This window comes from Sycon ciliatum, chromosome 1 (assembly GCF_964019385.1).
Source record: "Sycon ciliatum chromosome 1, ocSycCili1.1, whole genome shotgun sequence".
NCBI classification, from domain to species: Eukaryota; Metazoa; Porifera; class Calcarea; order Leucosolenida; family Sycettidae; genus Sycon; species Sycon ciliatum.
In genome coordinates this window covers 83,243,125-83,257,347 of record NC_088643.1, presented here as the reverse complement: position 1 = coordinate 83,257,347, position 14,223 = coordinate 83,243,125, and the positions used below count along the sequence as shown (strand labels likewise).

Below are 14,223 nucleotides of genomic sequence, written 5' to 3'. Positions count from 1 at the left end.
TAAAAGCATTGCTTTTGTTTATTCACTTGCTTGCTCTATGAGCAGTTCGTGCCAGTTACATGTATTTCCAATACCCTGAACTAGGAGTGGTAGTTATAGTCCTACTCGTAGGACTTATCGTGAATAGAACCCCTGTTTCCAATGACTTATCGTGAATAGAACCCCTGTTTCCAATGACTTATCGTGAATAGAACCCCTGTTTCCAATGGCTTTGAGCATGCTTTACTTACCACAAAGTCGTCTACTAAAGCCAGTTTTATTCTTGTACAGGCTGATGTGAGGGCTAGATTTCTACTACTGTGTTATTCAAAATAATCCTTGGTGAAATCTGTATGTATGCCAATGTGTGCTGTTTGTACTGAGCAGGTGACGACTGTAGATCGATTTCAAGGTCAGCAGAATGAGTACATACTGCTGTCGCTGGTGCGTACTAAGACGGTTGGTCACGTTCGTGATATTCGCCGTCTGGTGGTGGCCATGTCGCGTGCTCGCCTTGGTCTCTACATATTTGGACGCGTTGCTCTCTTCAAGGACTGCTTTGAACTGGCGCCAGCGTTCAACATTGTAAGCAGACTACATGTACATATTCTTGTGTGGTTCTTGATGTGCTCTGTGCATTGTGCATGCTGTTCAGGTGGCTGTAGTGGCTTTGTACATGCCTGGAAGCACCTAAAAGAGCTTCCAAAATAACGAGAATCATCACCTGGGGTCGGTGACCTGAATATTGAATCTGGATAGCGCATCCTAGCTGTCAGTCTCTACCAATCTCAGTGACTGACCTGTGCAATGATGTGTATGACCCTCACCACAGTACCACTAGTCAATGCCTACTCGCACATGATGGCATCACCTCACAGTGCACAACACGTGCAGCTTACCCAGGGCTAGGGATGCTGCCGAAAATTGTTGCTTGTTGTTTGTGTCATTTGGTTTAAATCCAGGCTGCAGGTAGGATCTGATGCAAGTTAAATACCAAACTAACACGTGCTGTGGTGTATATGTCTGCTGTGGTGTGTGTGTGTGTGTGTGTGTGTGTGTGTGTGTGTGTGTGTGTGTGTGTGTGTGTGCACGTGCGTGTTTGGTTGTGTTTGCCTGTGTCAATAGCTCACTCAGCGTCCCACTCGTCTTCAGCTGCTACCACAGGAATCATTCCCTCCGGCAAAGCCTCGACCTGTGCATGTATGTAATTGAGTGTTTTCACGGATGATCCCAGTGTGGATGATCCCAGTGTGGATGATCCCAGTGTGGATGATCCCAGTGTGGATGATCCCAGTGTGGATGATCACAGTGTGGATGATCACAGTGTGGATGATCACAGTGTGGATGATCACATTGTCAAACTTCACCATACCCTAGTGTTCTGGCTGCAGAGTTTACCCATTCGGGAGTCAGTCAAGTGAGAAGTCAAGTCGGCAGGAAAAGGGCGAGCTCCCACGGAGGGAGCAACACACAATTCCCCAAGTACCGCCGAAGTTGCACCAACCTCTTCTTCACAGAGTTTACCCAGCTTAGATTTCGGCCAAAAAATGCTGTGGTGCCATAATCACAGAGTAGCAGCCATCCCTATTTCACTATTTTCGAAGAGAAGCCTTTGGCTACTGCCAGTACTGGCTGTTGACTTTTTGGGCTTGCCTCTCATGTACATATATGTAGGTGCTTTTCATATGGTTGCTGCAAGGGAGTCTATTGTAGGGACAAACCCTTTGCTATGTCCTTCTCGTTTCCCATTGTCCGAGTGTACTTGAGTAGGGGTAGTGTATTTGAAATGTTTCCTTCGACACCATGTGGAATGGTCATTATTCCCTTGTGTATTGACTTTGTTTCTTCGATCTCTGCCCATCTCAGGTCAACCAACCCAAGGACGGTCCTCCATTTGAGATCGCTGACATGTCGCAGATGGCACACTACGTCACCGAGCTCTACCACAAGCGAATGAGCCGTCACAATAAGCCTGGCCCGGCGTCCAAAAAGCCCGCTGCCTCTGGCAAAAGCGGATGAATGCTCGTGGCCAACCAGGACTGGCGTGGCGAGAATGCCACGGAGTTCAGTCTACACATTCATGTCATGTTGAACAGTTAACGGTTTGCTACCGTTTTTTTTTAAATTCTCTCCCCATCGATCTCGACTCTGTTGTGTTTTTTCTAGGTCTTATTTTTGTTGTGTTACTGTTGCTGACATGTAGCTATTGCTAGTGAGCGGGAGAGGCGATACTTCCCCTAGGAACCGTGTGCTCGTCATGTGCTTGCCGTATGCTCGTCGTATCCGGCCAAGTGGATCCAGGCTAATCATCATTTCGTTTTGTGAATACTGTACAAAATCAAGGGTTTCTCTTCCTCTCTTGACATGATGAATAAAAATGTAAAACAAGGCGAAAATGCTGTTTGGCTGTATTTGGCCTTTGGAGTGAGACTTGCTCCACCTGCTGAGTGCTGGTGCCGTCGTAGGCGTAGTCCCATGTTAGCGGGTGACCATGGTGACGGAGCTGGGATTGAATGCATTTTCGTCCCCGTCGCGCCGGTGCATCCGAGTCGAATCGGCCGTCTTGGCCAACGATCAACGATCCTTGCCTGCCGCTAGTAGTAGTAGTAGTAGTGGCTGGAGAGTGAAGTAATACGAATAGTTAGTTGATAGTTATCGCTCACTTCCCTTAGCTTACCAAGCTTTATCTAAATGCGAAAGAGGAGACGCTGCGCAAGTCTACATGTAGTCATTTCTACAATGTGGCGATGATTCGCTGTTGCTGTTCATTAGTGTTCATCTAGATATATCTGTACGTTTCCTTGCCGCCGAGTATGACATAATCGTGTTTCTAGTCGGGGAAGTGCGATCATCGCGGTTTGCGGGGATCCAGTATCGGCATTTTGACGTGCAGCTACAGCTAGCTGTTACTTGCGTTTCGAGGCACTCAGCTCAGATACCAAGTGCGTGGCCTACCCGACAAGCGCTGTTCTAACAGCAGTAACAGTGTTATCTCCGTCCACTAGCACTGCGATCGTATGTTCACAGCTGCATTACTCTGACGGGTGAAGCCCGCATGTGCTCCAGGGTAGCAGATCATCCACATGGAAGAATAACCGTTATGCATGACGGCGGAGCTTGCGACGATGGGAGCCAATGCCAATGGCGCACAGGAAAGGGAAGTCTCGGTTTCTCACCGATCGCGAGAGCGGCCGGCAGGGTCTGCCAGTGAATACACGTGCGGTGGAAGTCCGACTGTTCCGGCGAGGAACGACGCTGCACATTACTCCCTGTACCAGAGTAAGCAAGATGATTGGTGCCAAGCTGCTTTGGTTTGCATTTCAGGGGAGACTCAAACATTTAAAAACAAGAAGGAAAGAATACTTACACTGGCAATGTAGCACATCCCTGCACCTCAGCACGCTGCGTAGTGCATGCAACTGGTCTGAGGCTGAGGCCTTCACCTCCGTGCAGCACTGCACAAATTTGATTTTGAGCACAACTTTCCACAGTATTGGCCACAGCAGAGTCAGAGGGTGTGAGGGCGTGTGCGACATTTCTTTGGCACAAACCATGCATTAGGTATGTGTAGGGCATGCCCTAGTTGCTACTGAGCCAATAGAAACTTCTGATAACAGTGCAGTGCCTTGTGCAGTGTACAACCAGTGTCTAGAGATTGATAATGCCAACTAGCCAGATACTCTACTGTCTAGGGAGATGGCAGGGGCAAGAGGAACATGAAACAAAGTGGCCTCCATTCCTGGGTTGCCCGTTTCAGCAGCCCGTGAGACAGTGCCGATTTACGCATGCTTGCATGCTATGGTTGGCCTTGCTGGCCGGATTTGGATCCGGCAGGAAACGTCCGTGATTGTGATTGTATGTTGCATGGGCAAGGAGCACAACTGGGTCCTGAGTCTGGTGTTGAAGTGAATAGTGTTTCGGGTACTATGGTCTCGTGTCGTGTCCCTACAATGTAGACTCTACGACTCGACATATGTATGTCTTAGCTAAGCCTCGTGGAATCAACTCCACATGCAGTGCTATGAGTATGACAGCAAACCATTTCAAGTATCAGTCTGGATCAGTGTGGCTGCTGATTGCTAAGAAGCATTAGACTTGAGTCAGCAGCTCAATGCCTCTTCGGCTTGTTCCTGGTCTACGGTCACGATGATATGGTTTTAAAACAGAACATGAACTCAATGTAACATTGACAATGTACTGCGGCATTAATGTAGCACTGAGCACTTCAGACTGCTTTATGTAACCAATGTACATGTATGCTGACAGATGACAGATCATCCAGTGGCCGTGCTGGAGCTACTGGTGGTGCTGCTGGTGGTGCTACTGGTGGTGCTACTGGTGGTGCTACTGGTGGTGCTGCTGGTGGTGCTACTGGTGGTGCTGCTGGTGGTGGTGCTGGTGGTGGTGGTGCTACCGGTGGTGGTGCTGGTGGTGGTGGTGCTGGTGCTGCTGGTGGTGCTGGTGGTGGTGGTGGTGCTGCTGGTGGTGCTGGTGGTGGTGGTGCTGGTGGTGCTGGTGGTGGTGCTGGTGGTGGTGCTGGTGCTGCTGGTGCTGCTGGTGGTGGTGCTGCTGCTGGTGGTGCTGCTGGTGGTGCTGGTGGTGGTGGTGCTGGTGGTGCTACTGGTGGTGGTGGTGGTGGTGGTGCTGGTGGTGGGGGTGCTGCTGGTGGTGCTACTGGTGGTGGTGGTGCTGCTGCTGCTGGTGGTGGTGCTGCTGGTGGTGCTACTGGCGGTGGTGGTGGTGCTGCTGCTGGTGGTGCTACTGGTGGTGGTGGTGCTGGTGGTGCTACTGGTGGTGGTGGTGCTGCTGGTGGAGCTATTGGTGGTGGTGCTGGTGGTGGTGCTGCTGCTACTGCTGCTGCTCGGTATTGGTGGCCGGTGGCCATGCTGCTGCTGTTGCATGCTCCACAGGATTTCTCAGTCGCATCCGTCTATGGTGTGACGCCTGTTTCTTGCGTCTTTGAAATCTACCTGTGCTATTATGCCCTGCACAGGTCAGCGAGGTGGTTCGTCGGATGCGCCAGGAGTTTCGCATCGGGGACAGTGAACATCTATGGCTGACGTGCAATGGGTATAGCTTGCAGGCTGACTGGGTGGTGAACGATGTCCTGCCATATCGAACACCCCTCTTTGCTCATGTGCGACTGGTGAGAGAGGATTTAGCTCTGATTTGCGGATTACGATTTGTTGTGCACGTGTTTGACAGTCCTGCTCAATGAAGTCCAATCACATCATTTTCAAGTTTGCGCCGTGCATCATTTCACAGCCCAGTGTTCGCAGGTCTATGGCTGCGCAATGCCCGGCGTGTACTAGTACTTGTGTGACACTGCGACTGGATTTCATTGAGCAGTGCTGTAGCATTGCAGTCTCTTTGTTGTTGCAGACATATTTGACAGGTTTGTGTATTCGATTCGGCAACCCACTTGTTCATACATGTGCTGGTGTATGCTTCCAGGTCGCAGACCCCATTCTGCAGATCAAGCTACCGTTTCGTCAAGGCCTGATCAGTGTTTATCATCCGGAAGACATTTTTAAGTGGAAATGCGAAGACTTACGGGTAAGACCTGGTAACGCACTGTGTAAAGTAGATTATGATATTCACTCCACTGCCAATTTTGGATATACATATACATGTACATGTACGTACAAACAGTAGATGCAAAGCTGATGATAACGAACAAAAGCTGTACATTGAACGTACAGTGATGTGGTGGTATATCAATCTGCTTGGCATGTGCTGCTGCTGCTGCTGCTGCTGCTGTTCTCCTTCTGGCCTCTGCAGGAGTGGATTGGACATGAGACAGGCATTCCTTCAAGCACGTACCGACTGGTTGTGTGGTGCAGCGAGCGAACACACAGGGAAATACAGGCCAGAAAGTGGGCAGAGAAATTGGAAAAAGCCAAGGCAAAACAGAAGGAGCAGGAGGCGATTCTTAATGGAGTGGTAATCGAAGAGGCCAGTGAAAGTGCGGAAGAGTCACCGGAAGAGAGCCGACCTATTGGCGAGAAGACCATATGGAATCCGGGAGGAGTTCAATTCAGTAGCGGCATTCAACTGGGGCCAAATCCGTTTACAGCAACTAATCCGCTATCGTACCGTCTGGGCGAAGTAGAGACAAACTACAGCAGAGGTAACATGGATGAGTCGCGCTCTGAGGAGATTCTACGGGAGAGATTATCCTACTATGGCGGACACGCGCCTAAAGAGTACTCGGAGATACTGCAATCCCGTGCCAAGGAGAGGTTTACAGAAACCTTTCTGGACGATGAGGCCAGGCTAGCCATGGAGCCGGGTGGTGGTCGTGGTGGTGCAGGCGGTGGTGGAGGCATGGGGAAACATATCAGTTTTGCTCACCCACCGCGGGCCAACCGCGGAGAGAAATTAAGCAGAGAAACGGTACCGATTGAGATGATATCGCCTGTGGTTAGGGCTACGAATCTTAGTGTACGTCGAGGCGAGTCGCCATTTGAGACAACTCCATTATCACTCCCTAAAACCTATCCATATGAAGCTGGTCTCCCGGATCCATTCAAGGACGAAGCCAGAAAGAAGTGGCAGGGCCAGTATAGAGAATCAACTGACGAGGAAACCTCCGGTGGTGAACGTGACAGCAGTACTGCTGCTAATACCGGTGGTACTACTCAAAGCCCAGTGATAAACCATAGTAACTGTGCCACAGCAGGCAGTAACGCTAGTACCCGGGACAGTCCCCTCCGGCTCAGCCCAGATGCGACGCCTGCCCCCGCTTCGGAACAATTCCCGGAGGATTTTGGCCTGGGTGGTGACGACGACAACGACATGCGCTACAAGGAAGTGCAGTTTGGCCAGTGTCTCGCAGACTTCGGTGTGTGCAAGGGTGGGGTATTGTGGCTACATGTAAGTATACTAGTAACGTTATGTACATGTATGTGCACACTGCAACTGCTTACAGCCATTCCACTGTATTCTGTGCTGGATATCTTATAGAGATTAGCTGAGTAGCTATAGTAACATTGGGGCGGTGAAGAATGGGCAGTCAATGCTTCAAGCTAGTGAGGTTTTTATTTTTATGAGATTCTGGCGTCTTTGTTCTTATTCTGTGCTTGTACATTCACCTACAAGTACAAGTGCCCTGAGTACAAGGGCACTGTGCATACAGTGCTGCATGAAACAAACACACACACCATGGTGTTCCTAAATCCCAGCCTGGCATGGTCAGCCCAGCACCGCTTAGCCAGTACGTTACATAGGATTTCTTTGTTTCTTTTGAACTGCTCGACTGCACGGCCGGCTATCAGGTATGGGACGGCTATTCACCATTGTTAAACTACCTGATGCCGATCAGCCACATCAAGCCACGCTGCTCGGCCAAACAGCTCTGCAACTTCATCAGGAAGGTGACTCACAACGAACAGGAGAGAGATTTCATGGCACGTACCGCCCTGCACATTGCCACGCACCGTAATGACGCCATGCTGGTCAATACTCTCATGGAGTCTGGTCTGGTAAGCCCACATTGAACAGCCCTGCCACGGCCAGCATGTCAGACATTTAACTAACGTGACTCTGCTGGTAAAAGTGGTTTGTACAGTCAATGTCGCAGAACAAAAGATTCTTATTCTAGGCAATCTCCCTACTAGACATGAAGCAGTGAAATGGTCACACTGATGACTGCAATACTGCAGCTGTACTAAACATGGCACCGTGCTGCCAGTCACATGAACTGCAGTAGGTCATCACCGTGACTACTCGTCTAGCTACATGTACATACCGGTATCCGCTAGTAAGAACAGGTCTACCCTCGCTAGTACCACCTCGGTTACAAGACATGCCTCATTAGTAGACAACAAGCCGAAATCCCCTGATGCCTGAACGCATTTTAACAGTCGTACTTGCAAGTCTGGATAGCACATGCAGGTAATACTCGTTATAAGACAAAAAATTGAAACCCGGGGTTGTCTGCTAACGAGGGTAGACCTGTATAGGTCAACAGTAGATCTAGCCATTGACATGTTCGTACTAGAAAGATTCAAGGTTGTCTCTGTATGCGTGATTCATCTGATGATCTCTCCATCCTTAAAAACTTGAAGTTACAAACACAACTGCTCTTACTCGATTGTGTACCATGGTGTACCCTATGATCTGTGCATTTCTAACATTGAGTAGCTTTGTAAAGCTGGTGGACTGCACAATTGTGAATCAATCCCTGCAGGTGGATGCTAGGTAGTATCCGTGTAGGCGACGTGTACTCGTATGTGCTCCAATTTCTCCAGGCCAGGCCAGACAAGAAGATCGGCGTTCATCCCTGCAAGGAATGGTTTTCCGGATATCATTTCAAGAGAGATAAAGACTGCGCGGTTCATGTTGCCGTCGATCGCGGGAACCTCTATCTCGTTCAAATGTTTGTCGATAAGTTCCCCTCATGCTTGACGGTAAGTCACCTGCCTGCCATCACACTAGTGTTTGGTGTGTGCTGTTATTGGGCAAACAAACTCACCACCTTTCCTACCAAATCAGATCCTTTTCTTTTTGTGACATGTCACACCAGCCCCAGGACAGCTGTGTGGACTCGGGATATCAACCGCCACTGGTAACTCTGCCATAGCATGCCTGGCAGCACATCTGATCTTAAACTCGCATGTACCCAATGCCACTCATGGGTCACAGCGTTCAGCCAGGTGGACAGTAACGAATACATTGTGCATGCATATAGACACAAAGGCACACAATGAAAACCTTGGCAAATTCCGTTGTGACTCAGAGTTGCATGCCTGAACCAATCATCAGACAATGACAACGATATTGTACACTGTGTATAGAGCATCTAGAGAATGCAGAGCCAATATTCTGTTGTGCTGTGACCCTGTGACCCTGCACTATTGTGGTGTGTGACGGCGTGCACTAAGCACAAGTGAAGTGAGCATATTAATGTTGGCGGGGTGCCAAGGACAGCCTTACTGCATGCCGCAGTATCTGCAGTCGTCACAGTATTCATGCCGGTGGAGATTACCTGTACATGTTGGTGCTTGCATGCCGTGTATGCTTCTACACCTAACTCTTTTCAACTAGATATCATGCACATACCCCTAGTCTAGTCTTGTGATATATTCACTGGTCTGCTAGTGTTCATTTCTACTTTACACATCACTAGCATCAATGCAGATCCATACAATTGACGGTATTTTCTAATGCGTGCTTTGCACTTTCACAGGTTCGGAATGGTGAAGGCCACACTGCCTCCGAGCTGGCCCAGCGGCATAGGTTTGGCCGGATCGCCTCGTTCCTGGACCAGCGGAAAGCCACCACCTCCATGCTACGAGAGCAGCGCCGCAAAATGCTGGAGAAGAGAGAGCAGCGGGAGATCATAGCCAAGAAACGCCGCGCGGCCCAGGCACCGGGTTCGATGGCTTTCCTCCTCGCCGGGTCGTTACAAAACCGTCAGAACCGTGCTGCTAACAAGCAGCCTCAAGGCAACACCAGCCACAACAGGAATGCCACAATTGGCAGCAATAAAACCACTCAGAACAGCAAGCGTTCTGCCCTAAAGAAGGAGCAACAACAGCAGCAGAAGCAGGCGGAGAGCAAGAAGGGAGGTGTAAAGGTCAGTGCTGCGAAAAAGGGTAACGATGATGACGATGATGGTGATGGAAGTGATGATAGTGACGATGACAACAAAGACAACCAGCTGGATTCGGATGAGTCTGATGATGGTGACAATGACTCGTCTAATTCTGAGGACGATGGTTCATCCGATTCGGAGGATGTTGGTGAGGATGGCGATGATGAGGCATCCGATATTGGCAGTGATGATGACAATGAGGATGTGCAAGGGGGAGATGAACTAGATGGTACGCCCGTTCGGGTATCTGTGGGCAAGCTACCACCAGATGCTCCTGATCTCAATCTTTCTGGAGCTGTAATCAAACCTGATGAGCTGCAGAAAACATCGGCAATGTCGCCTGCGCCTACTGTGGAGCAGTCCCATCCCCCTGAACTTGAAAACCACCTATTGTCAGCAATTGCTGTGAGATATACTCCTCCCCAGCTTGACAAACGTCCATCGAAAGGAATCCTTGCAAGGACACTAGATGGCCGTCGCAAGCAAAGTGCAGACGGGGTGAAAACCAAAAAGGCCGTTGTCTGGAATACAGCCATTGTGTACTATTCACCAGACCGAAAGCGCCGTGTCACCCCCAAACCGGATGAGCTCCGTACCTCTATGGAAAACAACACAGTGGATGGCACCACTGCAGATGATGAAAATGTCACCACGCTGGAATCAAGCACGACAGACCCACACCAATCAGCTTCTGACGCCGGAAAAGGGAAAAAGAAAAGGAGAAAGAAGGAGAAGAAAAAGAAAAGACACGCCAACAAAGACTCCGTAGAAAATCCCCCCGGTACTGCGCAAACTATTACTGCCCAAGACCATTCAGCAGCGGCAGGTGCTGAGGGTGCTCCGAGCAATGCTGGTATGTACTCGTTCGACAGTCTAGATTGGTCAGTTGACGACGGCGGCAAAGCAACAGAGGAAAGTGCAAGAAAATACCGTTGCAGAGTATGCTATTCATGTGATTTGCACGGTGGGGTGAGGAAAGCGCCGACACCGTCTGCTGTAGTTTCGAGAAGAAAGCCAGCTCGCCCTGCAACTCCCTTCCATGAATTAGTGGCAATGGCAACTAGTGGTGGCGCACTGGAAGATGAGGAGGAGGACGAGGATGATGAAGAGGAAAAGGACAAAGAGAAGGACAAGGAGGAATCGACAGGGTCTGAATCAGACGATGCAGGTTGTGCGAGTATCCATACCATGAAGCTTGCGGCTGAAGATGCATTGAAAGCGGACAGCACCCTCATCAAGTACGACGTCTCAGATCCGGACTGGCACACAAAACTTGTCGACAAGATCTTCGATGATGTCGGTACCATCAACTCGGATGACGGCCATGCAGTGCTTGGACGGGAGTGGTACATCGAAGGCATCACACCGAGCAAGCAGAACAGCAGAAAGATTGCAGACCCGCCATATCTACAGCACAACGTGCAGCTGGGAAAGCAGGCGCAGACTGCAGTAAAAAATCGAGACCTCGACCCAAACTGTCACCTGCTCACGCCTTCACAGATGCGGGCGGAAGAAGACGTGCAACGCGCCAGGTCGGGCAATGCGTTTCTGTACGACGAGCGGCAGTTTGATCATGAACTGCTGCGCTACCGTCCGCCGCCCATGCCAATGTCGAACAGTGCCAGGATGGTGATGGATGTGCTGAAAGTGCAGAACCCAGAAGGGTCAAAGCTGGCGTTTGCTGAGCGCTACCTGGCACCGAAAACACTGCGTCACCTGGCCTTTGATAGCATGTCAATGTCCACGGCCATGCACGGCACAAAAGGCCGGTACTTGGCAAAGATTGAGAGCGCTGCTGATATATCACGTCGCTATATGACCAGGTCTATGGCTGATGCTGTTGCCAAAGGAAAGCATATACGCAAGTCATCGGCGGTGGACCTCACCACCACACAACGATTGTCCATTGAGAACATGGTCGACAAGAGCCTCGGTATTCTATGAGCACAAGTATCCGCCGCAGTGTGTTCAACGGCCTCTGCTGCCCATTCTAATGTTCGCCTGAAAACGTGAGTGCGTGCGTGTGTGCGTGTATTTGTGCATGTGTATTTGTGCATGCGTGTGCATGTGTATACGTTTGCCACGTGTTTGCATCTACTGTGACCAGTTTAGTTGGAGCTTATCTTACCTGTAACCCTCCATTCGCTGTGGGTATTGTCCACTTCACTACATGCCGTATACACTGTATCACGAGGGTGGCATTGATTGGTGGGCATACCGCCTGCCAAGTAAATAAAGGTGCACGATCGGTTCATTTTATTTATTGTTCATCAAACAAATGACAAATACACTTGGACACTGGGTAGTGCAATGTTTTTCATTTCTAATATAATTACGTTAATACGAGATTTACATCTTCTTTTGCTATCCGCTTGTACGACAATCACATGATTCGTATTTTTCAAACCTTGAGTCATTTCCTAACACATTGCCATTGGTAAAAACTTCTCATTGCCAGTGACTTTAGAAACTCAAGGGAAGTTTCTTTTTCGGATTCATAGCCGCTAGTTTCAGCTCCCCACCGCCAGCTAGTCATAGCAGATTTAGTTGAGGAGTAAGCATGTACTGGAAGCAACGGCTGGGAAGGAGGAATGCCTGAGCCGTGTTAAGGGCCAACCATTGGCGGTTACTGCAGTGTAGAGTTTTTTTAGCGGTTCTGCTCAGTGCACACCTGAGAAAATAGCGTGCATACTAGTACACAAGGATTGAAAATCGGTCACCCCATATGCCACTTGTTGCGACATGCAGACTGTTGGAGTTGGGTCGGCACGGATGGCAAAGTGATAATTGCCAGAATTGCTCACCGTCGCCCTGTTTTATGGGGATTCCACTGAAACTGTGAGCAATTCAGCATGTAGATCTACCTGTCGTAGAATGCTACGCAGTACATGGCGGGCGGTGGCATTTTCCGGCAGTGAAGCCTACTATTAGCAGTAGTAGGCCCTACGTTTGTCGGATAATGACTATGATTGTAGTGTAATGCGGTGGTCTAGTTCTCTCTCTCTCTCTCTCTCTCTCTCTCTCTCTCTCTCTCTCTCTCTCTCTCTCTCTCTCTCTCTCTCTCTCTCTCTCTCTCTCTCTCTCTCTGTCTCTCTCTCTCTCTCTCTCTCTCTCTCTCTCTCTCTCTCTCTCTCCCCCCTGTGTGTGTGTTTGTTTGTGTGTGCGCATGTGCGCGCGTGTGTGTGCACGCGCGTGTGTGCGTGCGTGTGACGGTGTGTGTGTGTGTGTGTGTGACGATGTGTGTGTGTGTGTGTGTGTGCGCGTGTGGTGTGTGTGTGTGTGTGTGTGTGTGTGGTGTGTGTGTGTGTGTGTGTCGTCTCTGCCAACGTTGGTTCCGCAGCCCCGGTGGATTGGCTACCCATCGGTGCGATCACGGACCTGCTCCCAACATCGAGCACCCCGGCAACCCGGTCACTCCGCAGTGCAGCAGCTGTCACCGGAGTTTCAAGTCCAGCAGCGGCTTGGCCAGACACAAGTGCGACCGCACGAAACGAAGGACAGTGTCGGAAAGGGCCGACTTCCCGTTTGAGTGCCCTTGCCAAAGGAAGTTCCGACTACGTCACCATCTAGTACGCCATCAGGAGTGCTGCTCCTCAGCCTCTTCCACCCCTCTCCCCTGACGGGGACCGTGTAACCTATCAAGGCAACGTGTATCAAGGTCAAGGTCAAGGTGTGTGTGTGTGTGTGTGTGTGTATGTGTGTGTGTGTGTGTGTAACGCTGGCCACCAAGCGAACAGTGTTTGAGGCGTGTGTGCTGAGCTTGCTGCTGTATGCGTCTGAGTGCTGGGTACCACTCCAAGCCGATATTGCCAAGCTGTCATCTTTTTACATGAGATGCCTCCGCACCATCATGGGTGTGTCACGCTCTGACGTCTGGGACTTCCACATCAGCAACACCACCATCCTGGAGCAGTGGAATGATGCCAGACCCCTGCCCATCAAGGACCGGATTGTGCAACGCCGTTTGGAATGGTTTGGCCACGTTATGCGCATGGATATGGAACGGACACCCCGGGTTGTTCTGTTCGGCTGCCGACCGGAGACCCGACCTGCATGCGGCCCACGAAAGCGCTGGCGAGACGCTCTGAGTCCGGATCTACAGCGATGTGACGTACAGGACTCTTGGCCAGAAGATACCCAGTCACGACCAGGGTGGAGGAACATCTACCGTGAGCTGGAACCAGCTTCGTCACCAGTGCGTAATGTGCAATGTCTTGTCTGCCGACGCGTATTTAGCAGGCCTTCGGACAAGCGCCGTCACAAGTGCTTGGATGAAAGGGCCAAGCCCATAGCAGAGCAGCGCGGTGCAGTGCAATGTCCCCAATGTCAACGGTGGCTACGCAGCCGTGGTGGGCTATCGCGGCATAAATGCACACCCCATGATCCTCAGCCCCGTGAAGACCATCCCCAAGCTATTGCAAGGGACTGTTGCGCAGCTCACTGCCCCACATGTGACCGCTGTTTCGCCAGACCGTCTGACAGATCACGACACAAATGCCACCGTAGTACGCATCGCCCGACTGCAGCAACACGATTGACATTTGAATGGTCCTGCCCCGGCTGTGGCCGCCGTTTTCGTCGCGGGAGCGACCTCACCCGACACGGATGCCGGCGGCCTCCCTCCTCCCCGGTTCTCTCTTAAGGAG

At 50.6% G+C, this 14,223-nt stretch overlaps 2 protein-coding genes across 2 annotated transcripts in view; both read left to right on the top strand.

Annotated features, from left to right (window-relative positions):
• The window catches only part of LOC135805909 (RNA helicase aquarius-like), a 34,546-nt gene extending 32,448 nt beyond the window's left edge, over positions 1-2,098 (top strand). Inside the window, exons 42-44 of the mRNA XM_065320030.1 lie at positions 367-564; positions 1,105-1,179; positions 1,846-2,098. Coding sequence (XP_065176102.1) covers positions 367-564; positions 1,105-1,179; positions 1,846-1,998 — 426 coding nt within the window. The 3' untranslated portion in view covers positions 1,999-2,098. The remainder of the gene's footprint in view (positions 1-366; positions 565-1,104; positions 1,180-1,845) is intronic.
• An 845-nt stretch (positions 2,099-2,943) lies between these two features.
• Positions 2,944-11,994, top strand: LOC135805908 (uncharacterized). The gene is made up of 7 exons (XM_065320029.1): positions 2,944-3,258; positions 4,973-5,125; positions 5,434-5,535; positions 5,761-6,855; positions 7,257-7,463; positions 8,232-8,390; positions 9,170-11,994. The coding sequence occupies exons 1-7, from the start codon at positions 3,115-3,117 to the stop codon at positions 11,519-11,521; spliced, it is 4,212 nt and encodes a 1,403-aa protein (XP_065176101.1). The 5' UTR covers positions 2,944-3,114; the 3' UTR covers positions 11,522-11,994.
• Positions 11,995-14,223: the final 2,229 nt, after the last annotated feature.